General features: G+C 39.8%; 1 protein-coding gene across 2 annotated transcripts in view; it reads left to right on the top strand.

Annotated features, from left to right (window-relative positions):
• Positions 1-14,577, top strand: part of LAMA3 (laminin subunit alpha 3) — a 229,945-nt gene that overhangs the window by 16,858 nt on the left and 198,510 nt on the right. For both annotated transcript variants that reach the window (XM_069468520.1, XM_069468519.1), the window contains exon 2: positions 4,318-4,470. In XM_069468520.1, coding sequence (XP_069324621.1) covers positions 4,318-4,470 — 153 coding nt within the window. The remainder of the gene's footprint in view (positions 1-4,317; positions 4,471-14,577) is intronic.

Genomic DNA, 14,577 nt, shown 5'->3' with positions numbered 1-14,577 from the left:
TTTCTTGGTCCTTCACAGTTCCATATAAATTTTTGAATTATCTGACTATGTTTTAAGAAAGTCCTTATTGAGATTTTCATTGGAATAATATTGATTCTATAGATTAATTTAGGGGAGAATTGATAAGTTTTTGATATTAACTTCCTATCTAAGAAAATAGTATATCTCCATTTATGTATTACAGCTTTTGAAAATTCTCCTAACAAAGTTTAAAATTTTAATTGTTAAATTTCTTTTGAAATACTTGATGTTCTCTAGGACTGTGGTAAATGGTATTTTCTCTTTAATTACATTTTCTAGTTGCTTGCTGCTATTGTACAGAAATACAGTAACTTTTGTATTAATCTCATATCCAGCCACCTTGCTAAACTCTCCCAGTATTTCTCAATTTTTTCTAGTGTATTCATTTGGGGTTTTAATGTAAATAATTTTATCATCTACAAATGATTAACAGTTTTATTTCCTCTATGCTAAAAGTCATGCCTCAGTTTTTAAAAAATCTTTCTTATTCTAGTTGTTTGCCCATTTGTACTTTCAATTCTTGTTGAAAACAGCAAGTTGAATGAGAAATGGCTGAGACAATACATAAGCTCTTTTATTTCATGTATCCACACAAAGCAGTAAAGTTAATGTAAGTGTCTCTTAGAAGATGTGGTTACAGAAAAATAAATGTGGCCTGTCCTAGTGACACTCATGGAAAGGAAAGGGCTTCCTCGATGATCTGCAGTCTGAGAAGTTCCATGGGTTCTTTTCTCCTCTGCTGCACAAGTTTTATTTTGAAAACTATTATCAGGTATTGCATTTTTAAAAAGCAGCATTAGGTTGTCTCCCCTCAAAACCCTGTTTCTTAGTGCCAAGACCTTACTGTCAGAAATCAGTCATAACCTTGCTCTCCCTGAGAAGGTTCTTCAACCTCAAGTTTACTCATCCATGTAGCATTTTCACTTAGATTTAAATCTCCACAAAGATCTCACAAAAATGATTTAGAAGGCTGGATAGGGTTTTTAACATCTTTTCAAAAAAGTCATTCTTCTGATTTTTTTCACTTCTAAATTCACAGTCTGATTTCCGCCAAGGTACTGCTAAGTTCTTTTTGATTCTTCACACAGGTTGATTTGCAGTAAATATGACATTTGAGATGTAGGGTAAAAATCACTGAAATTTCAAGAATAATAAAAAGAAAGAAAAGAGAAGGAATATTTTAATAAAAATATTGGAATAAAAAAAACTCACTCTGATCATTTAAGACTAAGTTAAAGAAACTAGACTTTGTAAGTATTAATTTTTAAATATATTATTAATTTTTGGACTAAATTTTTTTCTTTCTATTTTTCAAAGAGTAAGTGTATGTTACGCTTTTGCTTGTTAATGTTCAACTTAAGCTTGTGGAATCTTTCTTAGAACTTATTTTTTATGGCAAAAAAGCACCTAAACTTAGCTAATACACACAGTTAATCCAAAAAAATCATCACCGCTAGCATTATTGGCTTGATAAGTTATTTTTATGCACTCTTTGCTCTCGGGGTTTTTTCCAGTGACAAGTGTAGAAATAAACAGAAAGTCTGACTCATTTTTATTACCTGAGCAAAGTTCACTACTAGGAATTCATCTTTAACTTATTTATCTATTATGTCAGTCAGACTTCCAAATGTCAATGTTGACACTAACCTATATAATTGTGATGCTGTCTTGACAATAAAATTGTTTTTTAATGTGTACTTTCAAATTCTTTATTGTTCACTCTCAAAATGTATATTTTAGTAATTAGCCCTTGATCACACAGTTAGTAGGTGCTAAAGTTCCTGAGCCTGTGTTCTTACCCAGTCTGCTACATGGTGTGGACAGTTTTATTTGGGGCTATACAAGGACTAGGGCATCAGTAGAAATGATGAGGTGATTCTAAATGAAAGAGGCCTTGGAACTATGGTGTTTAGGCTATTGTTGAAGGCAACCTTTTAAAACTAACTACAGGAAATAACATCTGTTACTGAATATCCATGGATGTCTAATAAACCAGAGTTGCAGCTGCTAGAGTGGGGAGAAGAGTTACAGGGTAGTGGTTAACACGTTATCCCTGGGTCCTGGACTTAGGTCCCAGTTCTACCATTTACCAGTTGTGTGATTCTTGGAAAAATTATTTAACCTCTCCACTCTGTTTCCTCATCTGTAAGATAGAGATGATGATACTCTTAGTATGAAAATATGAAGTGCATGGTGTCCAGTGTGTAATAGGTGCTCTATAAGTGTTCATTTAATTATTATTGTTTTGAAATTGAGAATTACCATAACACCACAAAAAATATCATCTCCATTCCTCTTGTCTACACTATGGAGCTGGAGATAAATGTAAGTTATAAGTTTCCACATTTTAGGAAGAGATTTGCTTCTAACCTGATGTAAATTTTCTAAAGTTCAAGGAATAGCAATTTAATTCCCTCATCAAATAATTAAACTGGTAAAATGCACTGTATGAAAAAATGGGAAAAATAAAGACCATCAAAGGGAAAAATACTAGTAATAAATGTTTAGATGTCCTACCTTAAAAAGTTATTAATTGAGCCCCTTATTACAATGATAAATTTTATAGAAAGAACCAATTTTTTTTGCAAAATTTCTGATGGAATTATTACTTTGTTGAGTTTCTACTATGTGCTAGGCAACATGTTGGGCAGAAACGATAGGAGGAAGAACAGGGCACAAACATAGTCTCTGACCTCATGGACTGAGGGGGCCGCATACCCCCAACATGCTGTTTCTGAGTTATATAAATATTTTTATATAATGTCCAAAGATAAATGTCTGCACAGACATCTCATCATGTATGAAAGAACCATCAGTTGCATATTAGATGAAAACATTTGGTCACACAATTGGTTACATGATAGGAGCAAATTTATCTTTGAACATTTAAGAATTAACTTCTAAAATGCCAACCAGGGGCAGAGCTACCTCTTTGTCACAGCACATTCTGGGGAGGCTATGGGTATAATTTGCTTCTTTGTCCCCCTTCTATGTGGTGGTTATATTCTAAGATAATTTAGTTTGGGAGCAGAGTAGTTGAGTATGTGAAGGCCATCCCTGGGTAAGCATGATCCTTTGACCCAGTTAAAATATATTCAACATAGAAGGAAGGCCTATGTTCAGTTTTTTTTTCATTTATTTATTTTACTTTTACTTTTCTTTTTAGAGACAGGCTCTCTGTTGCCCTGGCTGGAGCTCAGTGGTGCTATCATAGCTCACTGCAACCTTAAACTCCTGGGCTCAAGCAGTCCTCCTGCTTCAGCCTCCTCCACACCTGGTTAATTTTTCTTATTTTTTTTGTAGAGATGGGGACTTGCTATATTGCCCAGGCTGACTTCAAACTCCTGGGCTCAAGAGAGCTTCCTGCCTCAGCCTCCCAAGGTGCTGGGATTACAGGCCTGAGCCACCATGCCTGGTCTGTTCAGCTTTTTAGATGGTAAATGGCTGTAAAATTAGGCAGTAACCAAAACAAAACAAAAACCAGAATCAAAAGAATCTACTTACCCAAAAAGAGTAATTCAGTAAGGAGTTAGAAATTATAATACCAAACAGATATCACTCTAGGTAAAAATGGATGCCATTTACCTACTGAATTAATTGCTGACTTCTCACCGTATTCATGGCCAGCCACATCTCCCCCATTTGCATGTCAAGGCTGGCCTTTCAACACTTGTGTCACACTGGCCCAGCTGGCCTCTGTGCCTTTGCCCATGCTGTGTCCTCCATCTGGAAGGCTTTCCCTGTTTGCGGCTCAGTAACAGTTACCGAAGTCCTGCCCATCCTCACAGGCAGCAGAAACGCTACCTCTTCCACCTGGAATAGCTACGACCTTTGACCCCGGCATTCCACATGCTCCACAGGCACTTGCTGTGGCCGACTTCCCTGATGGTCATTTGTGTACTTAATTTCTCCACCGGGGGCTGTGGGCAGGGATCCTCTTTGTACTCCAGGGCCTCACACAGAGTTGCACAGAGTAGGACTGCAAGAGTGAAGTGGAAACATTACAACAGACTCTTTCCAAAGTGTTATATGAAGCAAGAAAAACAAAGCTATAGAAGATGGAAGATAAATATAATCTATATCCTAGAAACACAGTAAACCAAGGTATAAAACTGATGATATGGTGTAAGATTAAATGAAAAAGAGAAAGCCTTACTGTTGTCTTCAGAATACATTATAATTAAGTTTAACAGCTGGCACCACTAAGCTATATAAAGCAGTCTTTGTTTGTTCCCTCTTTTACTAAATTGATAAGAAAAAATTACTTGAAAATAAAAAAAGAACCTTGTTTTTCAGGGCCAGTTCTGTGACTATTGCAACTCTGAGGACCCCAGGAAGGCACATCCAGCCACCAACGCCATCGATGGATCTGAACGGTGGTGGCAAAGCCCTCCTCTCTCCTCAGGCACCCAGTACAACAAAGTCAACCTCACCTTGGATCTGGGGCAGGTGGGTTATTGGAATGGAAATATGAGTTTGGATCGCGATTTCTATGGTGATTTTTGACATAACAATAATTACTATAAAAAACAAACTTCAGTTTTAATTCACTAATCATTGTTAAACCTGTGACATTAATATTTGCCTCCCTTAAAACCCAGAACAGTGCCTAGCACAATGCAGATCCCCATTTTTATGTATTAAATGAATTACAAAGGCCAGGCATGGTGGATCACACCTGTAATGCTAGTGCTTCAGAAGGCTGAGGTAGGAGGTTCAATTGAGCCCCAGAATTCAAGACCAGCCTGAGCAACATAGACCCCATCTCTACCAAAAAAAGAAAAAATTAGCTGGGTATGGTGGCACATGCCTGTAGTCCCAGCTACCTGGGAGGTAAAGGCAGGAGGATCACTTGAGCCCAGGGGTTTGAAGTTGCAGTGAGCTATGATTGTGCCACTGCATTTTAGCTCAGCCAACAGAGCAATATCCTATCTCCAAAAAAAAAAAAAAAAAAAAATATTTTTTTAAATAGTTTCATTGGCAAAGATATATTTTTTAAATTTTTAATTTACATATATATATATTTTAGAGACAGAGTCTCCCTCTGTCACCCAGGGTGGAGTGCAGTGGCCTGATCATGGCTCACTGTAACCTGAAACGGCTGAGCTCAAGTGATCCTCCTGCCTCAGCCTCCCCGGGTAGCTGGGACTGCAGGCACGAACCACCATGCTCGGCTAACTTTTCTTATTTTATTTTATAGAGATGTAATCTTGCTATGTTGCCCAGGATGGTCTTGAACTCCTGGCTTTAAGTGATCCACCTGCCTCAGCCTCCCAACATGCTGGGATTATAGGTGTGAGCCACTGTGCCTGGCTGGCAAAGATTTTTTTATTATTATTTTTAATTGTGGTAAAATATATACAACACAAAATTTATCATCTTAACCATTTTAAGTGTACAGTTCAGTGGCATAAAATACATTGACCATCACCATCATTCACTTCCAGAACTCTTTTCATCTTGCAAAACTGACTCTGTGCCCATTAAACTCTATTCCCCGCTTCCCCCAGCTCCTGGCAATCACCATTCCACTTCTGTCTCTGTGAATTGACGACTCCAGGACCCTCATATGAGTGGAATCATACAATGATTGTCTTTTTATGACTGGCTTATTTCACTTAGCCTAATGTTTCCAATGTCTTGAAAACGTCATGCGCAAGTGAAAGAAGCTAGTTGTAAAAGACCACGTTTCATTAGATTCCATTTATATGAAATGCCCAGATAGGCAAATCTGTGTAGAGAAAAGTAGCTTAGTGGATGTCTAGGGCTGGGGGTTTTGGAGGCAATTGGGGAGTGACTACTAATAGTTATGTTTTTTTGGAGAAGGTGATGAAAATGTGCTCAAATTGATTGTGATGATGGTTGGACAATTCTGTGAATATACCAAAGATCATTGGCTTGTACACTTTAGATGAGTGAATTATATGGTATATGAATTATATCTCAATAAAACTGTTAAATAAAAAAAATCATGGCAAGAGAGTGTTTCAAGGAAATAAAAGGAGGGAGGGAATAATTGTGTCAAATACTATTGATAAGCCAAATGACATAGGACTGATAGCTGACCATTGGATTTGCCAAGGTGGAGGTCCATGATGACTTTGATAAGATTAGATTGGAAACCTGACTATAGGCAGATTAAGAGAGAATGTGAGAGGAATTGAAACATCTAATACAGAAATCTGTTTTGAAGAGTTTTGCTGCAATGGGGAGAAAAGAAATGGGGGAAGAGTCATTGAAAAATCAGGTCAAGAGAAGACTTGTTTGTTTGTGATGGGAGAGATAGCAACATGCTTGTGTGTGGATGGTAATGTGAACAGGAGGAAAGACTGATGCTATTATTTAAGTTTATTAGGTGCTGTCAATACTAAAACTTAATTTTTATACTATTCTTTTTGCTGGCTACAGTTGTGTATAGAGTGCAGTTTATATAAGAAATACTGCTTGAAAAAAATAAAAAAGGGAACTGCATCCTACAGTTTGGAAATTGAATGATACTGAGATTTCTTTGAATGTGTTATTTTCATTGTGATTGGGCATAATTTTGTGATAGAAGTGCTCTCAACCTCTTTGGCCCATATGTTGTGCTAAATTAGGCCTCTCCTGAGAATATTTTCACCAACAATTTGCATCTGGTGTAATTCACTGAGATGCTCCATGGTTCAAAGAATCTAGAATCCCCATTTCAGCTCTGAATTAGTCTTATCCCTCTGATAGCTACCCTCTAGCTAACCTCTAGATTTTGCCTGTAGTGACGAGGATTTACCTGTAATATCATTTATTTAACTGAGGATTTTTGTATTTAACAGAGAATTTTAACCCATCCAAATGATCTACACTAAACGCATCCAGGCCTGCTGGACTTGTTCTTTTCTCCTTAGAACTATTTTTTTTTACAAAAGTACTTTAAAAGCATCCTTTTGATGTACTGAAGAACCCTTAATTAAAGCAGTTAAATTAAGAAAACATAACACAGGAACAATTTAGTAATTTGCTGGTGGCTGGCAAACATTAGTCACAGCACATATTCATGAGGACGCTGTGTCCGCCCACCTGCTCTGTGGGGTGGCTGAGAGGTGGGTGCTGGAGGGGCCAGCCTAGTGTGTGGCTGAGCGCGCTGTTCACTTGCGGTGTGGCCCTGAGCCACGGACTTAACTGCTCTCTGCCTCAGTTTCCTTGTTTATAAAAATGAGATTTTTTTTGAGGTTTAAATGAGTTAACTGCTTCATTTTAAACCTCTTAACAGCAGTGGTAATAATTTTTATTTGATAAAATAAAGTGAACTTTGATAATCACTGGTTAAAAAGAACAGACTCATAACTTTTGTGCCCTAGGAAATATTATATACAACACTGTAGAAAATACTCCAAAAAGCTCTAGGAAAAGTAAAAGCAATATAAAAATTATGTCAGACTGAACACATTTCTTTCCTCTTTTATGTTGGAGCACATGTGTTTTAATAAGCATGTTTTGTCTTGTAGGATTCATATTTTATGCCACGTTGGTGAGATCTGTGTTTTCTTTTTTTTGCTGAAATCAACCATGAGAATGTTATTGAGAGGTTAGATTCCATAATTGAATAGTAACCTTAAGACCTTAGAGGTAGAGAAGTGTGAATTTTGATGCATAGTTGGGAAATAAAATACAGATCAAAAACTTTTTTTCACCTTCTGAGAACTGAAATTAGATTTTAATTTGGCAGCTTATGTTGCCATGAGGGGGTCATTTTCTGTGTCTCCTTTTGGACTAGTGGGTGTTTTTCATTGTTATTGTTCTTGGCCAATGCAGTTTGACAAATGAAAACATTATCTTCAGGGCTTGTCTTGAAGGGCAGTTTCTCCCTTGCAAGGTGGCAAATGCAGGACATTTCTGCAACTCACTGGAGGCATCATATTTTCTGGGGTTGTTCCCGTTCATTTGATTATACATTATGCATCACTTTCAAGCTATAGAATAAGAACACAATGTTTTATATAAAGCTTTCATATCTGTCCAAGTATCATGAGCTCATTTTTATATTTAAAGCAAAATGTGGATGTCCAGTTTTTAAAAGGAGAATCTTTGGCATATAGGGACCTTTGCCCTTCCTGGATCCTGGTGGGGTGTGACCTCCAGAGGTGTCCCCCTGTGAGATGGGAAGGTATAGCCATGGGATTGTAGATCTGGGACTTCCTTCAGAGCCCAGATGAGTCTTACTCTGGGGACTCCCTATGTTCACCCTCCTGCTGCCACCCCAGAGCGAGGTGTAAGGGAGACGTGTGGATGTGGGGGTGTCCTGGAGGTTGTGAAGCGCTGGCTCTCGGGTGGGAATGAAGAGGAGAACCAGCACAGGGGTGAGAGGGCTCCACACAGAGCAAGCCTGACTTGCTGTGTTCCCAGGAACCACAGGACAATCATCTTGAGAAGAATTTTAAGGTTTTTATGCAACTTGTAATATCCCCAGGAGTATTATTTTAAACCTGTTAGTAGTAAAAATAAACAAAGACCATACAACTTCCCAAAACTCCCTACAATCTCAAAAGGGTTGAGTGTTTGCTTCGGAGGTTGGAGACAGTGCTGCCCCTGTTTTGCAGGCTTCTGGGGAAGGAGGCCGGTGAGAGCAGATGGTGATAGCAGAAGAGAACCACTGAGGCAGTCCTCTGGGCCCTGTAGAGGCAGAGGCTGTGATGCTCACAGCTCCCTGGTCCGCCTCTGAGTGGCGGGTCTGATGGACAGTTCCTGTGCCTGTCCCCTTGTCCCATCTCAAGGGCCTGCATCTGACTCTGTTTTCTGACTGAAGGCTGTTTCTAGGGCCATGGCAGTTTTTAACAGCTGTGTCTACAGCAGCCTGGAAGTCCAGCATTTAATGCTCCAAGAGGGATGGGAGTTGGTGGAAAAACATCCCATTTGCCTTCCTCTCAGTGGGACAGCTTTCTTTTTTTTCTTTTTTTTAGATAGGGTCTCACTCTGTTGCCCAGGCTGGAGTGCAGTGGCGTCATCATAGCTCACTGCAACCTCAAATTCCTGGGCTCAAGTAATCCTCCTGCCTCAGCCTCCCGAGTACTGGGGATTACAGGCACACACCACCACACCAGCTGCAATGGGATAGTTCTGAAGTGCATTCTGCACAATTCTTGAGTGTTCCTGGTGGGACCGAGCCTTTCTGTTGGGTTGCCCATAGTAATCTGCTCATGAGCACATTGGTCATTGGCTTTTCTCCCTCCCCTGTGTTCCCCTCTCCCCCAATTTGTGCTTCTTGAGGTCAATTCCTAAATAAACTACCTGTACCCAAGTCTTTGTCTCATGGCTTTAGAGAGGACACAAATTAAGACAGAAGAAAGAGCCTAGCTGGGTGTGGTAGCATGCACCTGTAGTCCCAGCTACTCAGGAGGCTGAGGTGGGACGATCATTTGAAATCAGGAGCTCAAATACAGCTTGGGTAGCATAGTGAGACCCTGTCTTTAAAAAAACAAATACATAAAATAAAATTTAAAAAAGGAAAGTGAGCCCAGTCCTGAAACTCTACCCCTCCAAGTGTTCACCCAAGTCAATGCTATGAAAAAGTTATTTAAAATGCAATGAATAGAAAATTGAGAAGTTGTTTCTAAAGTTCCAAGGTTAAGAGTAACAATGGAAGCAGCATTATAACTTTGAAGAAAAAAGAGATCACAGGAGAAATTTCCTATTACTTTACCTTTTTTTCATGAACTCACCATAGATAGTAAACTCCCCAGGGGCCAGAGGCAAATACAGGATCCAGTCATCTGAGAGTGAATTTAACATATAGATACCTTCTAGAATCATATATATTTTTTCTGATTCTCTTCAACTTCTATGAGGCTTTGGTGGACAAATCCAAAGCATTCTTTGCAGCCCTTTGCAGTCAAAACTTAGTCAGGTATGGAGGGAGGCCTGGGCTAGTTTCTGATTCTTCTTGGGCTTGAGGACTTTGGAGATTAAATAGGTTATAGAGATGTTTGGCTCATGAGGTCACAAAGAAGTCTGACTCAGCTGGGTCCCTTGGTCGATACTGATCCGTGTTCCATGGGTTGGGGACCGCCGGTTTAGACTATGAGCTTCAGGAGGCCAAGAACTGTGTCTGCTTTTGTTCATTATGTGAGATTTTGCTCCTAACAACTTGCACAGTGTTTAGCATATAGGAGATGCTCAATAAATATTTGCTGAGTTAATGTGGAGTGAACCAAGGTTGATTCAGGGTCAGTCTGAATTTCCCCAGGATTTAGCAGTAATGGAAACATATTGCTGTAAGATCAAATCTCTGAGGGAGAGTGGAAGAGTTTTAACTCTGTAATTAATTAGATGGTTGGTTCCATTTATGACACTGGAGTCTCCTTGCAATATTTTTAAAGTATTTGTAGCTATAACAAAACCAGAAGATACAGAAAATTATATTTAGAACAAATTTTCTATTCATAAATATGCTATTAATGAACACAATCATGAGGCTTAACCCTTGAAAGCAAATAATTCATTAGTGTGTAGAAAAACAGATGCCAATAAAATCTTCTGGGCTACTTGGGATGCAGTTTTATCCTTTATGGTCCTAGGATAATCTAAAAAGTGTTAATTTGCCTTGGAAGTGCCTTTGAAGTAATTTATACGTTAGGAAGAATCTGGAAATCTGGCATTTTCTTTTTATACAAGAAAAACTCAAGGAAGCTGAGTGGATCCCAAGCAATAGACTGGAATTCCTGAGATATCAGATTTGTTTAGTCCTCTGAACACTACTTCAAACAGCATTGATATAAATCAATTCCAAGATTTTTGAACACTATTATAGAAAATAATGTCTGGAAAATAGCATCTAAACTAAAAACTGAACTATATATTCTATGGCCATATGTTCTCAAAGGCCTGAATAGAACAAAGACTGAACTCCCCAAAGCAAGAAGGGAAGAACTCTGCCAGGAGATGGCCTTCAGACTTGAGCTGGAACATTGGCTCTTCCCTGGGTCTCTAGCCTTCTGGCCCACCCTGGAGATTTTGGACTTACCAGCTTCCATAATTACAGAGTCAGTTCCTTAAAATAAACCTCTCTCTCTTTCTCTGTATGTATACACACATTCTATAGGTTCTGTTTCTCCGGAGAACCCTGACCAACACAATGGCTAAGTACAATGGAAGTTTATTCCTCATTCAGGTAACAGTCCAAAGATAGCCAATCCCGGTCCAGCAACGCCCTTCCAAAATATGCTTCAAAGACTTAAACTCTTTCTATATTTTGGCTCCACCATCTTCAGCATGTGGTTCCCAAGGTTTCCGAGGGTCGTCTCCATTCCAGCAAGTGGGAATGAGAAAAGAACATGGAAGATTATGTGTGGGAGGTTTGTATGGGCAAGACGGGAAGTGGCATATCAGCCTGATAGCTTGAAATTGGTCCTGGTGAGAGAATTTACACTACAGGAATCGGCAAATGTTACAAATCAGGGCTGCTTCTTTCCAGGAGACAGTTTACCAGCATCCTCCCAGTCTCTTCCTCATCCCTCCCCCACTGACTATTTAATCATTACATCTTGCTCCTGACATCTCCAGGGTCCAGCGCCTCCTCTCTGTTGTCACTGCCTATCCTACTTTGGCCCTTGACAGCTCTTTCTGTGATTAGTCCGCCAATCTCCTCACTGATTTCCCAGCCTCTCCTCTCAGCTCACCTTGTTCTGTAGTCTGCCCGAGAGGAACAGAATCCTCAATGGTGAGATGAGAAAGATTAGAAACAGTTGGGGCCTGCCTACCTATCAATCTTCTCCTTGCTTCCAGGGTGAAACAGAGATGTCAGCATGTCATTCTCCTTTCTTTCCCCCTATTTTTACAGTAGCTGTTGCCTGACAATCGTTCTCCTTGATTAACATCCTTTAGCGGTTTTCTGTTACTTTTGGAATATGGTCCAAGTTTCTTACTGTGGCACAGATGCCCCTTTACTGTCTAGCCCTTACCTTTTTGCCAACCTTATCTTTAGACGCCACTTTCTCCTGCAAGCTGTATGCCACATCAGTGGGAACCCAACTGTAATTCCCTAAATATTCCATAACATTTCCTGCCTCTGGGCCTTATTTTGGCACTATTCATGGCTCCTGGGGTTCCTTCCCACCTTGCCTGGTCTGGCTACCTTTTTCCCAAGGTAACTGAGATTTCACCTGCTGGAAACCCTCCCTGGCTGCCTGCATCCCTCCGAGCCATTTCTGCCTGCTCTGAGCCACTTGCCGTGCTGTGCTGTGCAGGCTCAGTACACCGGGATCTCAGCACACTGGGTCAGGGGCTGTGTCTACAGTATTCTTTCTGTATACATGGGGCTTAGAAGTCCTGGAATGCACTTCTTTTCATCTTGTTCCATTGGATTCTATATCTTGCTGTAATCCTGGACAGCTCTGGTTTATTTTAAAGACCTGTAACATTTACATTTGTTAGTTTTCATAAAACTAGCACCACAAATGCAACTGACATAACAGAAAGTGAATTAAATGTTTCCTTCCAAAACACTCAGCAGGTTGTAGGCAGACAACATACACCCAAAAAACAGAAGCTGGCATAAAAACTGTACTAGGAAGCAGCAACACTAGGAAACAAAATACTTTTCTTTTGGAATTTTCTCTCACTTGCTGCAGATAGACATTAATATGAAAGAGTGATAAACAGAGGTCACTGTGACCTCCTTGGTGACTCTTACGAGGCAACCTTGGGTCACACACAGTTATGACTGGCATTTGGCTGCCTCCCAGAATTCAGGCCATTGTAAAGTTGTCAGAGGGATTTTTCTCATCACAAAGACTGATAACCAGGCTTGGCATCTCAGGGCAAGGTGCAGCCTGCAGGCCGGAGAGAGGCACCAGAGGGGGTCGCCTGCGGCTGCTGAATCAGCCCACATCTTATGGGCCTCCCATCTAGCTAGACAGCAAACACGCAAATGGGGTTCATTTCTTGAGAAGCCCCAGGACCATGGCTCATGCTGAGACAAAAATAAATAGAAACAGCCCTTGGCACCTTTTAGAGAATCAATTGCGGGGTTTTGCCACCCATTACGTAACACGTATGCTACAGCATGGCAGCGTGAGTTGCCTGTGCACCACAAGGCTCCCAAGATAAAGAGACATGTGAATTACAAATGCTTCCTTAGGCCCCAAGCTTAAAATTGGCATGAGTTAAATACAACTCACATGGCAGTTAATGTATTAAGCTGCCTCATCTCTTCTAAGTGAGTGAAGTATCTATAAATACCTTCACACTAAAGTCCTGGGAACTCAATACTGATGTTACATCTTCCCAGAATATTTGCATTTTAAAAGATTACTATCTATCTTTGACATGAAACGACTACTTGGAATTTATTCTAAAGAAATCATGAGATAAATGCTGAAATGTTTGATCTAAGATATGTATATCAAAGCGTTGTTCATAACAGTATCCAGTGGGAAACAATCTCATATTCAACGAAAGGGGACTGATTCAGTCAGTGGCCTAACAGGCAGCCACATGATGCCACGAAGTGGTCTTTATTGACACAACATACATTCATGCTATATTGTGAAGAAAAAATCATGTAAAAAAAACATACAGAAAAAAAAAAACCTGTATGTAAGCTAGCTAGCTAGCTAGATAGTACAGTATGATCACATTTTGTAGTAAAAAATAATGTGCATATATTATATAAGCAAAGAAAAAAGCCTGGAAAGAGAGACTTTAAAATGCTAAGAGTGCATTTCTCTGGATGGTGGGATTATCATTGATTTTGACTTTCTTCTGTAAATCTCAGCGTGTAATTCAAATCGTGGGTTTCGGATACTTCTCTAGGTACAAATCTGGCTTTCTAGCTTTCTAGCTGTGTGACATTGGGCCCTCTAACTAATGTCTGGTCAGTTTCTTCATCTAGAACATGAGGAAGGATCTAGTACCCACCTCCTAGGGTGGCTGTGAGGGGTCAATGAGACAGCACAAAGCTCTCACAGCAGTGGCTCCTGCACCCTGAGTGGGAACCCAGTCCACGTTCCCTACTGTTACGTCTGTGTTTTGGACAATATGATGTATTATTTTCAGAGTTAGAAAAACAATAAAGCTGTTTTTCCTTTGGGGGAAAAAGTAGGGTTCTGTCGAAAGAAGACAAAGGGAAAAACGATTTCTGGTAGGACTTGAGTTATTGATGGAAAATCTCCTTTGGAGCTTTCCTGATGTCCCCACCCCACAATATGAGCTTCTGACCGTTTCATCTCAGAATGGGGTTGGCCTGCCAGAGATCCTTAAATGCCAAAAGAATCAGAAAAATACCCAGTAAATGGAAATTGAGTTTTTAAAAAGAGCATATTTGATTCCGTAGCTAATCTTGAAAACTATTTTATATGTTTCTTCCCTTGTGAAACTTTTGAGATTTCAAGCATATTTTGGCTTTAAATCACGGCCATTTTCCTATTACTGTTAATGGCAAGCATATATAAGGAAAAACTGAATTTCATGAATTCTTCAGTTTTGATGACAGCTTAAGTTAAATGTGATTATCTCAGGGGAGTCGCTGGGCCTGGTGTCTCCCGTCCTTTGCCGCTGTCCTCAGGGCACCTGAGGTCTTACACCCAT

The sequence above is a fragment of the Eulemur rufifrons genome, chromosome 5 (assembly GCF_041146395.1).
Source record: "Eulemur rufifrons isolate Redbay chromosome 5, OSU_ERuf_1, whole genome shotgun sequence".
Taxonomy (NCBI): domain Eukaryota; kingdom Metazoa; phylum Chordata; class Mammalia; order Primates; family Lemuridae; genus Eulemur; species Eulemur rufifrons.
Note: the sequence above shows the minus strand (reverse complement) of the source record. Positions and strands in the feature narration are given on the sequence as shown.